The sequence below is a fragment of the Rhinolophus sinicus genome, chromosome 17, assembly GCF_057876585.1.
Source record: "Rhinolophus sinicus isolate RSI-liver-muscle chromosome 17, RSI-T2T, whole genome shotgun sequence".
Classification (NCBI taxonomy): domain Eukaryota; kingdom Metazoa; phylum Chordata; class Mammalia; order Chiroptera; family Rhinolophidae; genus Rhinolophus; species Rhinolophus sinicus.
This window is the reverse complement of record NC_142517.1, coordinates 207,070,232-207,089,231: the sequence shown is the minus strand read 5'-3', so window position 1 is coordinate 207,089,231 and position 19,000 is coordinate 207,070,232. Positions and strand designations below refer to the sequence as shown.

At 38.3% G+C, this 19,000-nt stretch overlaps 1 protein-coding gene across 4 annotated transcripts in view; it reads right to left on the bottom strand.

Moving 5' to 3' along the window:
* DIS3L2 (DIS3 like 3'-5' exoribonuclease 2) overlaps positions 1-19,000 on the bottom strand; it is a 299,279-nt gene that overhangs the window by 148,955 nt on the left and 131,324 nt on the right. For all 4 annotated transcript variants that reach the window (XM_074314980.2, XM_074314986.2, XM_074314989.2 and 1 more), the window contains one exon: positions 6,737-6,910. In XM_074314980.2, the coding sequence (XP_074171081.2) occupies positions 6,737-6,910 (174 nt within the window). The remainder of the gene's footprint in view (positions 1-6,736; positions 6,911-19,000) is intronic.

Here is a 19,000-nt window from a genome sequence, read left to right as displayed (position 1 = left end):
TTCTCTGCCAATAGGCATTTTTCCAGCTGTTCAGATAAAATCTACTGATCTTTGAATATTTGTCTTCTCTAAGAGCGGGTGCTATTTATCAACATAAATTTTATGAGTTGAATAACTATTCACAGACTTACAATTGAGAATATCCAGTTGTATCTCTACTTTAGGACCCATTAATCTTCGTTACTACCTATGGATTTCCTGTCATTTCATAAACAGCGAGCTGGGATTTACATGAAGGGAATAATACTGCCAGTAGTTTCCAATGACAATGACAGCTTTCCCATTTAATGCAGAATACTTTTTTAATGCTTCCCTCCAGGTAAGGAAAGAAGCGGTTCTCTTGGCAATGGAAGAGCTGAGATTTAAAGTACAATCCTTGAATCTCTTGTGCTGCCACAATGGGGCACAGTCAGCATTTATGTGTCACATAAATGTGGAAGACAGTCACCCATGATGTCATTTTCTTTCAAACCCAAGAATGAGATGTCTCAGAATAACTCAGAAAGGACATCTCACAGAGTCACACACCATTAGAGCTAGGCTGTTTTGAAATATTTCATTTAGCAAATCTATTGATTTAGAAATCTATTAACCCACTGTTTTCCAAGAATGCTTGGCCATGGAACCCTTTTTCTCCATAACACCTATTAAAATCCCCAAGAACTTGTGGAAAATCCTAACCTGGTCAACTAATCTATTTTACAAAAGATAAAACTGCTCTCTCTCTGACTCCCCAAATTTAACAGATCTGCCCAGGTGGCCCAACTAGTGCTGGGGAGAACTACGGCAAACTTCCCGTGCTCCCTCCATGCTGCCACACGCCCTTACTGGAGGAATCTTTTCTAAATGGCAATTTAATCATATTGGACTTCCTGATAAACAGCAAGATTATTAGTCATTTAATGTTAGTTATGTTTGAAAGCTTTCCCACAAAAGGGTTGACCTGAAAGAGGTTAGTATTATATGTCTCTCCTTTCAAGTTTCTATTTCAAGGTTGGTTTTACCTGGAGTGAGAGGAAATTTCTGTCTATTTGGAACAGTTCCATCTTGAAGATATTTCAATATTTCTTACCACAACACCCTTTCTGTGCTCAGTATTTTTAGCTCATTGTTTTCTATTTTGGCAGCCGAGAAGCTGCAGTTTGTAATTTTATCTCCAGCTTCATATTTCTTCTTAAAAGTGAATACAATGTCCTGTTTATAATAATAAAATCACTAGTTGGCAGAACGACATTAAATGGAAAAAAAAAAAAAAAAAGAAAGCAATTGGAAAATTTAGAGCAAGCAATTTTAAGTGCCAAGTTTCACATTTGTAATGGTCCGGTGGAGGTCACTGGGCTTCCTTTTTATTGAGGGAATAGTTAAGAAACAGATATCCACAAGTTGTCCTGTGAAAAACTATAGAAACCTCGTCCACTTCAATGAAGCTCATGATTTTACTGAAAAGTGACGTGACCCAAACTTCCACAATATTACTAACCATAGGAAAAATATAAAAATCAGTTTAGCATGGTATTTTCCCCCTCCAACATTTAGGTTTTCATTTTCCACTTTAATTGAACTTTTAAGCTTTGGTTTCCTATTCCAGTTTAGCAACAAAGGAAACAAAACAAAATGAATGAAATTAAAAATAATTGGAGCCCGTCTCAGAAATAACCTTGGGGTTGCTTGGGCTTCTGGTGCAACCCCCTTTAAGCAGTTTCCTTGGATATGTTCTCCTCCGGATCCCCAAAGGCTTGCAGTATTGGTGTTGCTATTTTTTTTAATTTTTTTTTTAACCTCAGATGCCCTGCAAAAGAGAGCTGCAGGCCTAGACCATGCGTGCAGGGATTCTCCAGAGACTGGAGCCAAAGGTCCAGAGAAATGGTGCTTCCAATCAGAAGGGCCAGATTGCCTCTAGGAGTTCACACCAGCCTTACTTCTTGAAAATTGCTAACCAACCATTTTTCTTTTCAAAATAAACACTATTTCTCTCAACTTCAGTTTGCAAAATATTACCCCAATTCCATTGGACTAAAAAACTGGAATTTTACTGACATAATTGGATTATGAGGTTTAAAGATTGATGGAACTTTTCTGTTCCAAATATAATTGTTCAAATACCAAACCTAAACGGGTATGTTGAAGTCCTTAGATAGCTAGAGCCAGAGTAATCCTGCAGGCTCCACGGCAGGGTGGCCCACAGAGGGGGTCAAGAAGCCATCAAAACCTAGGTGTTGGGAGTCCTGTTACAGAAGGATCTGGGAGTCTTGGGGAACATGCCACCTCTTGTGCAGCCACAGATTAGCACAAAAATGAAGACTCCTTTAGTCACTCCAGTTCCTTCTATACCAGCTCGTTTTTCAGATCTCAGCTCAAGCACCAATGACCTTGGCAGTTTGTTCATACAGATATTATAGCACTTGCCACGCTCTGCTGTAATTTATCTGAGTATAAACCTGTCTCCCTGAGAAACAGTAAAGTCCTGAAGAACAAAGGCTCGGCTGTACCTGTCTTCGGATTTCCAATGACTAACTTAGAACTTGGTGTATATTATATATACACATATAGATTATATTTCCATATATAAGTAACATATGTAAATAAATGTATATAGGAGAGAATAAGGGAGGAAAAGGACATAGGTTTTATTTAGGAATTTGCAGGATATGTATTAATTTATTCATAGTACATGTTTCTGAGTGTGTGCTCGGACTCACTCCTAGTTCTTTGACATTCCTGGGAAAATTATATTGATAAAACCTCTGTGAAGGCACTGAACCTCTGAGCAGAAGAAATCACAGTCTTACGATGTCTCTCTCCTCCATTACAAGTCCGTATTTGACTACTGCTTAATATAATACATTTGATTCATGTTCTTTTGCCACAAGACTGACAGTTCCACAAGAACAAGGACCACATCTATTTTCGTTCATTGTTGAACCCTCACTGCCCATGGATGATGTTCAGTAAATATTTGTTAGTTGAAAAACAGAATAAATCTATCACAAGACCAAAAAGAAGAGAAATGTAATCAGAGCCAAACACTTCAGCATACTATGGACTTCTCTTTTATGTTTATGTTTCATTAAAAAAATAAGAACTAACTGTGACTACATAACCACATAAATTAACGCTGGTGCCCTCACAAGATGTTTGGCTCAGGTGGTGAGGTGTACAGGTGAGAGAGTTGGCATTCCAGATACAAAGACAATGACACTAGCACCCCCGTTAGTTCCGATGCTTTCGGCCACCCATTTACCGAGGACTTGTACATGGATTGATAGAAATTATCTAGTGTTAGCTAAACTAATCCTTAGGAAATAGTCAAGTGGCTGAAAAAAAGATTATTGCAAAGATCCACAGATTGAAGAGAACACTAAACTAATAATATGAATACTACCAACACCAGGAAAATGACAAAGTTGACATATCTTCTGCTCCTAACATGAACTCATAGTTAGCCATATTATACAAAATGAAAAAAAAATTTTGCCATATTATGATCTCAGAACAATGACTGTCAATCATACGTGACAAAGCAGATAGACAAGAATAAACATACTTAATGTGTCCCTTCAAGATAAAGGTGACGTTTTAACGATAGAAAAAGTTATTGTTTTTTGAAAACAAAATAAAACAAGAAACTCAGGTTTTGAAGATAAAATTTTTAAAATGGATGTTTTCAAATGTTTCCATTGTTATACAATGTGGAGGCCTAAAGAGACCTCAGTGTATAAACCACAAAAGTACCCATACCCTTACACTGAAACAGAATTTTCTAACTAGTGTTTAAAGATGCCAACTGAAGAGTAACTGAGGATTATGAACCCATTTTTTAAAAATCTAAAAATCTTTCAATGAGTCCACAAGAACTGACTGGCATCATAAAAGATAGAAATTTATTAGCTGGACTGCAAAATGAATCTGAATATAATTGGTGAATAGGATTAAAAATGAGTATTATGATTTAGTAAGTTCAGCTCACTTTTTTCCAAGATATAAGGTATCTTTTTCAATTATTATAACCATTAAAAGCAAAACTAAGTACTAAATTTACAGAACCTATATTCAGACTTTTGCATTCCCATATCATAAGTTGTTAAAGTAAAATTTAAAAAAAGAAAATTCAATCACATTTCTTTCACCAAAAGTGAAATTACTAATATGAAGTTTTCTATACCGTTTTTTTTAAAATATGAAAGTATTTAAAAACTGATTTCATTCTCATTTTTCCACTTTTATGTAAATTTACACTGTATATAATAAATCAGTAAAGTAGTTAAGTACGCTTGTAATTTTAAAATAAAGACACACGCATTATTGGGAAGGCATGGTAACCAAGTTTAGAGATTACTACTTTATAGCATCAGGAAGCAGTCGAAAGATTTTAAGCCAAAGGAGTTAAAAATAAAAATCTGAATTGTAGAACCATAATCCTAGAGATAATAGGCAGGGAGAAAGTGTTTGGAGGTCAAAGCGATTAAAAAAAAAAAATTCCTGTTACTATGCTAATAGCAGAGAGCACCCCACATCTTTGGGTCCCTTTGCAGGACACATAGGTGTATTTTAACAGACGCCTCCTGCAGAGCAGGCATCCTGGTCTGTGGTCTAACCCAGAAGGCAATGGGGGCCAAAGAAATGACAAGGTGGAGCCATGAGGGGAACTGAGAACAATACTGGGCTCCGTGACTGCTGACGTGCCTTATTATTTATCTGCAGGCTAGGAGGAAGACAGAAATCACTGAGCACCATTCTTTTCTCATAGTCCCATTTATAATTTGTAAAAGTTATTAAAGTTATTTTTCAAATAATTTGCATAACAGAGCAATTTATAAAATGAAAAGTAAAACATCGCCTCCCCACCTCCTACTACTCCACCAAGTCCACGCATGGTAACCACTGTCAATTACCATAGGTCTGGATTTCCTTGAAGACCTTTTTCTATGCATATATAATTTTATGTGTACACATATGTGTATGTTTGTCTATACATTTATATAGTTTTTATATTATTTGACTATATAAAAAACAGGCTCATATTCATATTGTTCCGAAACTTGCTTCTTTTACTTTGCAATATATAATGGCCATTGTTTTAGGCCAGTCCACATGGATCTAGCTCCTTTTATGCAGCTGTATGGACTGCTATCTTATTAATGTGACATAGGTTATTAAACCATTCCTTGATTGATGCGACATCGGCAGTGTCACTTTTACAATCAAGCAGTAACAAACACTTGTGTACATATATCCCTGTACACTTCTTTGGGTAGGATGGATTCTTGGAAGTAGAGTTTGGGGGTAAAAGGGTGGGTACATTTAAAATGTTGACAGCTACTGCGGAACAGCTATACTAACTTGTCCTTCAAACAATAAAGTTCAGCCATTCATTCTGACCTTTTCTCATTAAATTTGTTCATAGATTCCTAGATTTGGGGAAAGATCTCAGCAATCAAGCCCCTCAATTTGTATATGAGAAAAATGAAGGTTCAGAGAGAGTAAGGTTATGGGCCCAGGATCTCAAATGCCCTGGCGAGGTAACTGACCAGCGCGAGTTCTAAGAACAGTGGTGACCGCCAAAGCCAGGACGGCAACTTGAATCAAGTGACTTCAAATGTATGTGTGTTCCACCAGAGCTACAAACAAGGAGGAAAGGGGACTAACTGGCATCGCCTGTCCCTTGCCTACCCTCAGCAAGCAAAGAAAAAAAGGCAGCAAATTCCTGAAAGATATAACAGCAAGAGGAAACAAAGGATTCTCAAACTAGGTGGAGTAACGGGCACCAAGAGCTGAAGGCATCGTAAGTTCAGCTGCATGAAGTGAGCAAGTGTGGTGGAAAAGACTCTGACATGGGATGACCTTAGCAAAAAACCTTCCACAGCCTCAGTGGGTTGTATGAAAAGTTTCTCGGTTCTAAATATCTCCATGTGGCATCCAAAATGAATGCCAGTACTGAAACCAAATTCTGAAGAGAAATATCAGAAAAGAACTAACATCCCACAATGAAGAAACATCTTCAAAGAAGATGTTGTTATAAAAATACCACAAAAGTACTTTCCAACAAATTCCAGACCTAAAAGTAAAGCTTTAAAATGAAGCTCCAAGCACAGAAGTCTTGAATCCTTTGCTCTGTGCCTAAAGAGGCCCATTTAAAGGAAGACACTTCTAACCAGATAACACTGTCTTTCTTTATTCAACCAGACCTATGGGGCACAGCAATAAGAAAAGGAGGGGACAACTGTACCTTTTGAAATTAGGATGGTCTAGAGCACGGGTCAGCACACTTTTTGTATAAAGGGCCAGAGAGCAAATATCTTAGGTTTTGTAGGCCTTACGGTCTCTGTTGCAACTATTCAACTCTGCTGTTATAGTGTAAAAATACACCCACAGACCATAATATAACTGAATAAGCATGGCAGTGTTCCTGGGCAACTTTATGGATGCTGAAATTTGAATTTCATGTAATTTTCATGAAAGATTATTCTTGCTTTGATTTTTTTCAACCATTTAAAAATATCAAACCATTCTTAGCCTGTAGTTCGATATCAAAATATCAAACCATTCTTAGCCAATAGTCTGTACACAGCCTGGATTTAGCTGGCGGGCCATAATTTGCAGACCTCTGGTACACAGAGCACTTAACTGAACTTGAATGTTGATGGAAAGATGGCAACATTGGAGGTCTGCTCCTAGGAAATGTAAGTTAGGAGGCCGGAAGGTAAAAACACGTTCTTGAAGAATTGTAGGTATTTACCTTAAATCTCTTCTCTTGCTGAATTCCTCTGGTGGTATTGTCCAGGGCACGCCTTGAGGGAGACAGTCTAGAACTTCTGAAGAGAAGTCCGAGAAATCCACACCATACTCTGTTAGTATTCCTTCTGTTTCAGGCTCGATTTCACCAGCCTGCCCAAGACTCTTAGCCAGCTGTCTGTGGACAGGACAGAGAGGACCAACCGTGTTAGGGAATAAATAGAAGACAGGTACCCATTTCCTTTCACAAACTGAGGGCCATAGGAAAGGCTTGAAAACCTCCTGGCCTTCCTCCAGCAGGAACGCCATGACCAGTGAAGGGGGCCAAGCAGAAGAGACACCACTCTTGTCCTGTTCAGTCTAGGACTACGGTACAATTGTACCTTTCTTCAGGAATTCTGACCTGGGGAGTGGGGACCAGAAAGCTGTCCTTAGGACGCCTACAATTGTTTTTTAATGGAAAAGTCAAATTGATAGTTAAAAGCTCTTATCAATTCTTTCTCTTATTCACATCTTTAGAGACAATTCTGATCAACCCAGTTTTCTGTTAAAGCATCAGTTTCACAGAGCCTACATACCTAAAGTCATGCTCACTAGATTAGATCCAATGTTTATATTTACTTCCTAATTCTATACATTTTTACCTTAATATTTTAAAACATTTTATCTGAACACAAAAGTAGTATGTGTTCACTGTTAGAAAGTACAGAAATGCACCGAGAAGAAAAGTATCTGTCATCCAATCACCCAGTATACTACTATTCACATTTTAGGGTTCCGGTCCATTAAAATTAAGATTGCATTTAACAGGATACTCCTGCCATTATGAGTAGGGTTCCACTTTTTAGAAGGCAGATCTCACTCTTTATCTGTGGGTCATCTATGCATATATCAAAAGTGACAGCTCTCCATTCTCATAAGTACGGACATGCCACATACAGACCACAAGTTGGAAGTTATGTGTTGAATATAGTACACCTATAGGAAATGTGATGTGTCAAGCAGCTACCTTTGTAGTAGGTGTTTGGGAGACCAAAGATGGCCACCTCTTCTGTGGTCTAAGTCTACTTGTCCACCATGATGATCCAGGAATCCACCCTCAGTTCTTCCTGCAAGGAGTTTAGATCTAGCATCAGGAACTTCTCTAGGGCCATTCAACTTCTTTGAAGAGGATTTTGTTTCTACGTAAGGGTAGATGGATGGCTGCCAGAGTTCCTAGGTGCACAGTGGTGGAGGGGGTGGGGGTTGTGGCTGCCTCCTATGCAGACTTTTAACAAATTCCTATTTTCAGTCTTGCTACTGGAACACGGCAATGGTGGCAGCAGGGCTGGCCCCATTTCTCACACACCAGCCAAGAGAGCGAGCCCACAGTTGATACATATACCTGCCCACCTGCCCTAGGAGCTATCTAGTAGCCTGTGGGTTAACCTGTGGGCTCCAGGTAGCCCGAGGGCTACTCACATACAACGTGGGCTCAGATCAGTGTCTTCTCCTCAAACTTAGGTGGTAATCTCCCAGAAAGCACATCAAAAAGCCAAACACAACAAAAATACAAGGGAAAAAAATAACAGAAAGTTATCTGGAAGATCCATAAATATTTGGAAATTAAATAACCATGAGTTAAAGAAGAAATAAAAAGAGAATTAGAAAATATTTTGAACTGAATGAAACATATCAATATTTGTGAGAAGCAGCTAAAGCAGTGCTTTGAAGGAAATTTACAGCATTAAATGCTTATATTAGAAAAGAAGAAATGTGTCAAATCAATGATCTTAGCTTCCACCTTAAAAAACTGAAAAAAGAAAAAAGATTAGATCCCAGGTAAGCGGAAGGAAGAAAATAATAATAAAGAAACAAAAATCAATGGATAACAAATGAACAGACAAAAACAACCCAATAAACTCAAAAGCTGATTCTTTGAAAAGAGAATAAAATAGGTAAGTTTCTGGTGGGGCTGATTCAGGAAAATAAGGAGAGAAAACCCAGATCACTAATATTAGGACTGAAAGAGGGAACATCATTTCAGATCCTACAAGCATTAAAAGGATAGCAAGGGAATTATGAATGACTTTAAACCAATAAATTCAACATTATGGATGAAATCAACTCCTTGAAAAGACACAAACTACCTAAGATTATTCAAGCAAAAACCTTTACCTAAATATTCCTATATCTATTAAAGAAATTGAATTCATAGTTTAAAACCTTCTCATAAAAAAACAAACTCTAGGCCCAGATGGCTTCACTGGTGAATGCTACCAAGTATTTAAGAAAGACTTAATACCAATTCCACACAAGCTTTCAGAATATAGAAGAGGATGAAAATAATTTGATGAAGCCAGCATTACCTCGATACCAAAATCAGACAAAGGATTTATTAGATCAACATCCCCTCATGAACAAGTTTTTAAATTTTAAGTCCCACAGACTTTAAAATTCTTATAAAATATTAGCAAATAGAATTCAGCAATATTCAAGTATAAAAAGGATAATACATCATGACCAAGTAATTCAGGATTTGTTCAACATTAAAAAATCGATATAATTCATCATATTATCAAACACTGAACAACATATACCATCCTCTGAATAGACACAGATAAAGCATTTCACAAAATTCAACATCCATTTATGATCAAAACTGTCAGCAAAGGAACAGGAATCTTCAACTTGATTAACAGGTCTGAGAACCTTGGATGCCTAGTTTCAACTCATCTTCCATTGTCACGAGTCATAAGTAGACCGACAGCATTATATCCATGCTAAGGGGTGGTCTCTGAAAGGACAGCAAAGTAAACTTCCTCCCTGTGGGCAGAACTTCAAGAATATATGCAGGGTGTACCTTGGCAGAGGAAAGGTGGCCTGATGGGCAGTGGCTACAAGTTTAGCCAGGTGGATAGGACCTGAAGGAAGAAAGACTGGAGGACTGGTGACAAGGACATCTGAAGAAGAGACATGTGGATGAAATGGGCCTAATGAACTGAGCCCAGAGTATGACTGTGTCCCATGAGAATACTCAGCAAAATACTTCCACTGCGGAGGCAGGACGATCGGTCCTGAGAATATCAACCGACCTCCTTCCCAGGCACTGCAGCGCTTGCTCAATGGGCATAAGAACAAAGTACATGGTAGCAGCAAATGAGCTCCACAGCAGGAGCAGGACCTTCCTCTCACGAATAACAACCTGGTTACCACCCTGGCAGGACTCCAGTTTGCCCGCAGCAGCCTCTGATACAGAACCACAGCAGGAGAACCCAGCAACTACTTGACAGCAGGCTGAGTATGCTGAACTCTTATGTGATGGTGAGGGCAGTAACCTCTCTCCATTAACAGAAACACTAATGCTGGGTTTGCGTTTGCTACCTTCGTTCGTTCTAACCACCCTGCTTGTATAAACACCACGATCCACAGATTTACCAAATACCTTTTAAGCTATTATGTTATCACACTCAACATTTTACCTTGTTTACGAGAAGCAGCAAAGCCCAATGAATTCACTGATTAGAATGGAATAATAGTGTACTGACGGACTAAATCGGGAGGCAACACCTTATGAGGTTGGCGTACTATCCTCCAGGTATGACGATACTCTTACTATCCTAGAGCTGTGCACACGGTCTGGGAATCAAGCGTGCAAGGGAGGAGTTGGGCCTTTCAATATCATACTTACGACCTACTCACAATAATACACACCTCCATTGCTGAGAGGTTTTAGTACCTCTGGGGACAAGTGTTGTGATTCCTCTGAACTGGAAGCTAAGACCAAGAGAATCTTGACTGATAGAATGAGGCAAAAAATATACTATCCACTTCCTTCCTGAAAAAACATTTACAATTCAAGCCAACTGAGTGATTACTCAGAAGTAGATTCAAGAATGGCAAGTATTAATAGAAACAGGTTAACCGTTTACTATGTCGAGACATATGAAACTGCCAATATATCTGACCATTTCTTACCTATAAAACACAATTTTACATGATTCTAACCTATGGTATTCAAAATCACATAAAATAATTAACCATGCACACACTCAGCATAGACAGCTTCTTGGAGACAGATAATATAGAAGCTATTAGAGAATTCAATTAACATGAAAAGAAACACATTCTAACATGTGGTGGGAATCTCACTAACAGTCTTTGTGAGGCTGATTTAAAACGCAGTGGCCATCCTACTCTTACTTGGTGAGGGTTAAGTGGCCAAAAATTATTGTTATGCCTGAAGTGAAAAAGGGCCTAAACACTTGCACAAAAGGCATTTTATAATATCCAACTTTTAAATACTAAAATCCAGGAAGAACTCATTATTTAAAGATGGGGGTAATAAAGGGGAATCACCCCAGGTATTCTATTTTTAAAAATACAGTAAAAAGGAAGAAAAGAACAAGAGAAAGAAATGGCAGGATAAAACATACTCTGTAAGTATGTGGTCACAAAAATGACTATCTTGACCGAAAATATTCACAAGAACTCAAAAAATGATGAAAATACCGCTACTATAAGGGAAGAGCTCAAAGCAAAGATCCAAGTGCATAATAAATATTTTCCACACCGTAACTGCTAAAAAGATTACTTTCTAGAATAGCTTTTAACTCCAAAAAAATCAATGACAAACAATGCAATTAAAAATGAATTCTAAAATGAGTGGGTGAAAGTTTAACCAGAAACAGAGTAAACTGAATAGTCTCAAAAAAATCTTCGCAAAAGGGAACCCTTGTGCACTGTTGGTGGGATTGCAGATTGGTGCAGCCACTATGGAAAACAGTATGGAGGTATCTCAAAAATCTGAAAATGGAACTACCTTATGATCCAGCAATTCCATTCCTAGGTATGTATCCAGAGAAATCCAAAACTCTAATTCAAAAAAATTTATGCATTCCTATGTTTATTGCAGCACTACACACAATAGCCAAGACATGGAAACAACCGAAATGCCCATTGGTAGACGACTGGATTAAGAAACTGTGGTACATTTATACAGTGGAATATTACGCAGCCATAAAGAAGAAAGAAATCTTACCATTTGCAACAACATGGATGGACCTAGAGAACATTATGTTACATGAAATAAGTCAGACAGAGAAAGACACATACCATATGATCTCACTTATATGTGGAATCTAAAGAAGAGAATAAGTGAATGAACTAATTGGAAACAGTTTTGGAGACATAGAGGAAAAACTGAGGGTTGTTAGATGGGGTGGGGGTGGGGATAAGGGTGAAGGTGAGGGGATTAGAAAGCAGACAGTAACCACAAGATTGCCACGGGGTTACGAAAGTTAATTTGGGGAATGTAATCAATGTTGTAAAGATTTTGTAGGGTATCCGATGGACACTTGTCTCATTAGGGAGACCACCTCAGGGATGATGTAGATGATGTAGATGCCTGATCACTGCACTGTACACCTGAAGCTGAACCTGAACAATAATGAATGTCAAGTACAAGTTTATATATATACATATATATATATATACACATACACATACATACATATATATATGTATATACTTACAAGAAGTGGAGTACAGCATTAGGAATAGAGACAGTGGAGATGTAATGGCTGTGTGCGATGTCAGAGGGTTAGTGGATGGGGGAGGGGGGTTGACACAGTGTGAGGGATATAAATGATAAACGTCTAAGTATTACTTTGTTTTGTGCATCTGAAACTAATAAAAAAAATTTAAAAAAGAAGAAAAAAATTAATTAAAAATAAATAAAAAGAAAAAGAAAAGAACACATATCTATTAATAAATATCTAATAAAAAAATCTTCCCAAAAATATAGTATAGTAATTACAAGGGAAAAATAGTAAGATCGAAGTTCTGGAAGATACCAGCTTAGCCAAGTGATGAAGGTTAACATCAATAGTAATATACACTGATACCATGTATCCTCTGATGTAATGCACATCACCTCTGTGGTATCCTTCCCAATAATGCATAATCTCACGATAAAACATTAGACAAATCCAAACTGAGAAACATTCTACAAAATCACTGACTAGTATTTTTCAAAAGTATCAAGGTCATGAAAGACCAGGCTGAGACATTGTGACATGACAACTATTAGGTTGGTGCAAAAGTAACTGCGGTTTAAAAGGTTAAAAATAATTGCAAAACCCACAATTACTTTTGCACCAACCTAATACAAGTAGGATCCTGGACCAGATTCTCAAACAGAAAAATGATGTAAGCGAAAAATCTCATCAGATCTGAATAAGTCTTACTCTTTATTTAACAGTATTGTACCAAAGTTAATTTCTTAGTTTTGATAAATATTCAACGGTAATATAAAATGATAACATAAGGAGAAGCTGGGTAAAGGGTATACAGGAACTCTCTGTACCATTTTTGCAACTTCTGTAAATCTAAATTATCTAAATAAAAAGTTAACTGTGAAAAAAAAAAGAGTAAAGACAGTAAGACATTTTCTAGAAGAGGAAACATAACGACTATAAATATATGAAAAGATGCTTAATCTCATAAATTAAAATCACAATGTGTGCCCTCATCCACCTTATTCACTCGATTGGCAAAGAAGAGTCTAACAATAGCAACTGTTGGTAAGAATGTGAAGCAGTGGAAACTTACACTTTGCTAGTAGGACTAAAAATGTGTACAGCCACTTTGGAAAATAGTTTGGTTATTAAGTTGTAAGTTTAAACATGCACATTCGAGGTGTGATCAAACAACACACTGAATGTTTAAATAAAAAAATGTATTACAGTAAAAATACATTGCTATTAATCCCCCTCAAAATATAATACTCCCCCTCACTTCGAACACACTTATCCCATCGTTCTTGCCACTTTCTGAAGCAGTTCTGGAAGTCCTCTTTCATGAGTGTCTTTAGTTGTGCTGCTATGGCTGCCTCGATGTCCTGAATCATTTTGACTTTGGGGAAGAGCCAGAAGTCGCATAGTGCCAGATCCAGTGAATAATGTGGATGAGGACACACTGTAACATTTTTCTTTGACAGAAATTGCTGTATACCAGAAGCAATGTGTGACACAGTGTGTCCCCATGACGGAGGATGATTTATGGCACACTTGAAAACACATCTTCTCTCAACCATAGCTCTCACCTGACCGACTGCACCAAACAAGTTGAAACTTGTCACACACTGTTACTAAGGTTCGATGTGCTGCTTCCCATATTGAAGATCCCTGCTTTCCATTGGATGGCACTCGGCAGCAGCATTCACTGTGTTTTGTGATCATAACGGAAAGGCTCTGTGTCACACATCGCTTCTGGTACAGCAATTTCTGCCAAATAAAAATATTACAGTGTGTCCTCATCCACCTTATCCCACTGGATCTGGCACCGTGAGACTTCTGGCTCTTCCCCAAAGTCAAAATGACCATGAAAGGTAAACGTTTTGAATCGATCCACAACATCAGGGCAGCCACGACAGCACAACTAAAGATATTCACGAAAGAGGACTTCCAGAACTGCTTCAGAAAGTGGCAAAAATGATGGGATAAGCGTGTTCAAAGTGAAGAGGAGTATTTGAGGGGGATTGATTAATGGCAATGTGTCTTTTACTGTAACAAACATTTTTTAAAATTTAAATATTCACTATATTTTTTTATCACACCTTGTATCTATGATGCAGTAATTCTACTCCTAAATAGAGTCTAGAGAAACTTCAGTTAGTAAGCACTGGAATGTTTGTAAAAGCATTGTTTATAACAGCAAAAACCTCAGTTCAACCCAAATATCCATTGCTAGATAAATAAATTATGGCATATTTCAGGAAATGGAAATATGAATTTAAATAAATCAAATGTACAGATATAGCATCGAAACATAATGATGAATGAAAAAGAAAGTCACAGATGAACATATGTAGCATGGTATTTTTTATAAGGTTCAAAAACAAGCAAAACTAACACTTTTAGGGATACAAATGTGGGTAAATTAAAAAGAAAAGCACATTTCAGTTAGTATGTTTGAGAGAGTGGTTACCACTCAGGAAAAATTTAGGAGTTAGGATAGAAAGGAATACACAAGGAACTTCAGTAGTATCGTGATATGTTTCTTAATCTGGATGGTGAGTTCGTGGGTTGGTTTTTAACATCAGAATTCAAAGATTATATATGAGTATGTGTTACATATATTATTTTGCTGTGAAACATACTATTCAATTAATGTTAATAAATATTTCTAAAACAACATTTTAAATAAATATATACCAAAACTCTTAATAATGATTATTTCAGGGGGGTGAAATTATGGAAATTTTTCACTTTCTATATTACATGTTTTAAATAATATTAATAATAAATACATAATATGTATGTATTTGGAAAAAATAAAAATTAAATTTTTTTCTTTTGGTATTGCAATAAAAAACTACTTGTGAGATAGAAAGCTTTCTTAATTAGGGTAATGTATAATCATCACCACCTCAGATTTTCTCACTCACCAGCATTCCTCCACAACTACTCTTCCAACTCAGCATCAGTGACACTACAACTGGGTCTGACTATAAAGTTAATCGGGACGGTGCTGAAACAACATTCCCAACTTCCTACAATTCATAGGTGGGGATTGTGTGTATGCGTCAACAACATTCTCTAAAATCAGCATTAGGTCCACTGTTCTGCATGATGTACAAGTAAAAAGCTTATTGAGGGAAGGGACCAGTTACAGACGTAAGAAATTAAGAAAGTCCTTCAAATTGGACTATTTGCCTTAAAAACACTTACCAGTCAACGATAGTGTTCTAAGCCATTCATCTGTTCTCTACCACATATTCCTATAAAGTTTTAGCCTTACAACACACAAGAAGACACTCATTCATTCTTGTAGTGATTATCGCTGTCATTATCACACTTAAATAAATGCTCTCATGCATGTTGAAAACTCCATGCAGATAGATACATTGTCAGATCCCTGAGAACGTGCAAGTGAAGAACACTGAAACATCAGCTCCAAGGGCCCAGAACTTCAGTGACAATACACAGTGAAAACAAAGTGTGACAGACACTCAATACCTTTGGCTGCATATTTTACGTACTATTTTCTACAATCAGGACGACAGAACATGTTATTTCCCCTTTTTCTGGCTCAGTGTTATGACACAATAGAAACGCAGCAAATAAGGAAGGGGGGCTTTAGGCAAAGTGTGGGCAGATCAGAGAAAACAGATTACGGAATGTGGAAATGAAGCAAGGCTCAATAATACTGATCAATTTTAGGTGAGGCCCTGAAGCTTGAGGGTGAAGAGCTTAATGTTGACGTGAAGGGAGAAAAAAAAGGAGGCTGAAAGCATTTAAGGATTAAAGAGAAGCTGATGGTAATAAAATTCTCTAACACTTTAATATTTTCAAGAAGATGCACCGGAAATTGTGGAGGAAACTGACAACCACAAAAGACGCGTTAATGGTTGCACACAGTGCAAGGAAAAGCAGTTTGGTAACCAGAGCCTGGATGGAGCCCGTTCTCTGTTCTTTGAATTTTCTCTCAGCTTTGACCAGGATGCTCTCCATGTTGAAGATGTCGCTTTTTCCAAAGCTCATCCCTATGGGCCACCAGGTGAAGCCCAACAGTCACAAAGAAGACCCCCTCCTCAGCAGAGAAGGACTTATAAAATCTAAGTTTGGTAATTCAAGTTCATAGGATTACATAACTCAGCCTCTTCCTCAGAAGAGTCTTCGGATAAGGGGGCCTCCTCTTGAAAATGGTGAAACACTCCTTTTGCATGGTGGGAAACACTGGACAGAGCTATTTTTCAATTTGCTAATCTTGGAGGCTATGCCCCAATGAAACAAACTAATTTCTCCTGTTTTGTTTTTTCTACCAAACCAGTTACTCTCATTTTCCTACTAAATGCAATTTAATGCTTAGTGACCACCTCCCAATTCATAAGAAATTCCGTATCTACCAAACTGAATGGAATAGTAAAAGTAATTGCTTCTGTCAGTCAAGAAATATTTCTGATTATCTAATAACTGACACCTTATGGGTACAGAGCTAGGAGACGAAGATACCAGAACAGACCCCCTGCCTTCCACCAGCCACTTCCTCGTCCCCCTCACACATCATCAATCAGAACTTCCCTTTCTCCCCTTCACGTCGCCTGGTCACTCTCTCCAATGGAACCTGCTGTCCTTCGATCTCATTAAAATGAGAGCAGTACTGCAAGCCACTCTCCATTTCTCATTTTAGCGGCCTTCCATTAAGCCTGGACAATGCTATGTTCAACCCAAAGTTTTGCGCCTTGCCATACGTGCACTTGCTTATTCATTTCCCTCCTCCTCTTCCCTTAAAGCTACGAAAGTTTGCTAGAGAAAATGATATAAATACGTCAATTTGCTCTAGGTCAATTTGCACTGTGTATCTTCAGTTAGTCTTTAGTGTTGCCAAGAAACACTATTACGTTCCTCACAGTAGCTGCTGTAAAAGTTTCCCTTAAGTATTCAAGCAGAAGAAACCATGACAAATGTAGGAGACGGTGACCCTGATATCTCCATGCTCATGACATCCTGGAGGGGAAGGCTGAGGCTGTAGCAGATTTCACAAAGGTCTGAGGAAAAACAGGCATGAATTCCACTGAGTTTCTAAAGGGAAAGATGATTTAAGAGGGTTGGGAAGCTCTTAAAACTGGAAATCTGATTATATAATTATAACTCATTCCAGCGAGGAAGTCAGTGTGGCTTTTTCAATATCCTGGACACGACGAGACCAGTAGTAAATATTAGAAGTACTCAGTATTTTGTGCTGCAGAACAAAAGGCAGTGATCCCTAAAAGCCAGCAAAGGTTCACTAAGAACAGATTACCTTTGGGTTTTTGGTAACATTACAAACTAAGGAGTGATGCATAGAGGTGAGCAAGGACCAACTGAGAGCTCTCAGGACAATTCTAAGAATAAGATGAAAAATAGCTTTCTAACAACCGGAGGTTTCCAGCACTGTACCAATCTCGGGGTTCCCCTGAAGTGGAGGCTGGAGTAGCAATGCTTACACCAAAGGAGGCACCAACTTTGATAGCCGCCTTAAGGCCCCTTACAAAGCCACTGAAATTGGAGATATTTTATTAATGTATACATTCTATTGAATCTTTTTGTTAAAGATTCTAAATTTGGGGTTCTCCCCGAGTTTATATACTGGCTGTATGTTGTTATCAAGTGTTGATTGTGAAAGAGAACCTTGGTTCTCATCACTTTCTGTTCCAAACGCCTTCTCCTGTGTTTTCTACCTTGATATGATGCAACGTCTTCCTGGTTAACCTGGCTGAAGACCCCGGGGTCATCAAATCATCTTCATTTACCCATCTGACCAACCAGCAAACGTTCAGAGTACCCTTTTCCTAAAGCAGCTCGTGCCCAAGGAAGTAACTCATATAAGCAATTGCAATAGAAACAGACAAGAGCTACAATAATGGTTTATTAGAAACTACGCAAGCACCCAGGAAGGAGGACTCCCAGTCAGGGAATGTTTTTCAAGTGGACAACGAAGGTAGGTTTAAAAGTTGGGTGTTTCACTAAACAAACTCTGGGGAGAGGAGAAAGCCACTGCTGGGAAAGGAAGTGTGGTGTGCAAAAGTTTGGAGCTATGAACAAAGCCACTGAGCTTGGGTAACGGCAAGCAATGAGGCATAAGAGAAGGGAACGGAGGGGCTGAGCTTGCTCAGAGAATCATGGGTAAACGCCACCACCACCTACCCCGTCACCCAGTTGGCAGCCTGTAAGGTCACCCAAGATTCTGTCCTTCTCCTGCGTGCCCCATTTCAAATCGGCCAGCATGCCCGGGAGAATTGCCCTTCATCTCCCCTGAATCTTTTCCTTCCCTTTGTTTCCTTCACTGCAGCTCCTTTACTTCAGGTTCTCCCCGTCTCCTCTTATTGCCTATTATGACCGCTTGCTTCCAGTCTTATCCCTTCTTACCCACTCTCGATTCTTAGTCTGAAGGATCTTTTAGCAAAGAGGCTTCCATGTTACAAGAAAGAATCCTGGATTTCCCCCTTCATGCACCTCCTCTAAACTTCCAGAAAATTATTTTGTTCCTATGGAAGAACTTAGAACATTCTGTTTTTTTTTTACTAGAGTTAGAGCTTAAAGACACAGGCCATTTAATCCGTCTGCTTTATCCACACTCCTTCCCAGAGGCTGCAGCCTCCCAGTCCCCGGTAACAGGGCAGTAGATTGTGGGACCTTGGACCTTACGTCTGGTGAAAACTACTGACCAGGGCAAATAACTGTCTCCAGCTAGACCGATCAGATTTCCTACCCTAGAAATTCTGTATTGTGATCTAGACTCAGCA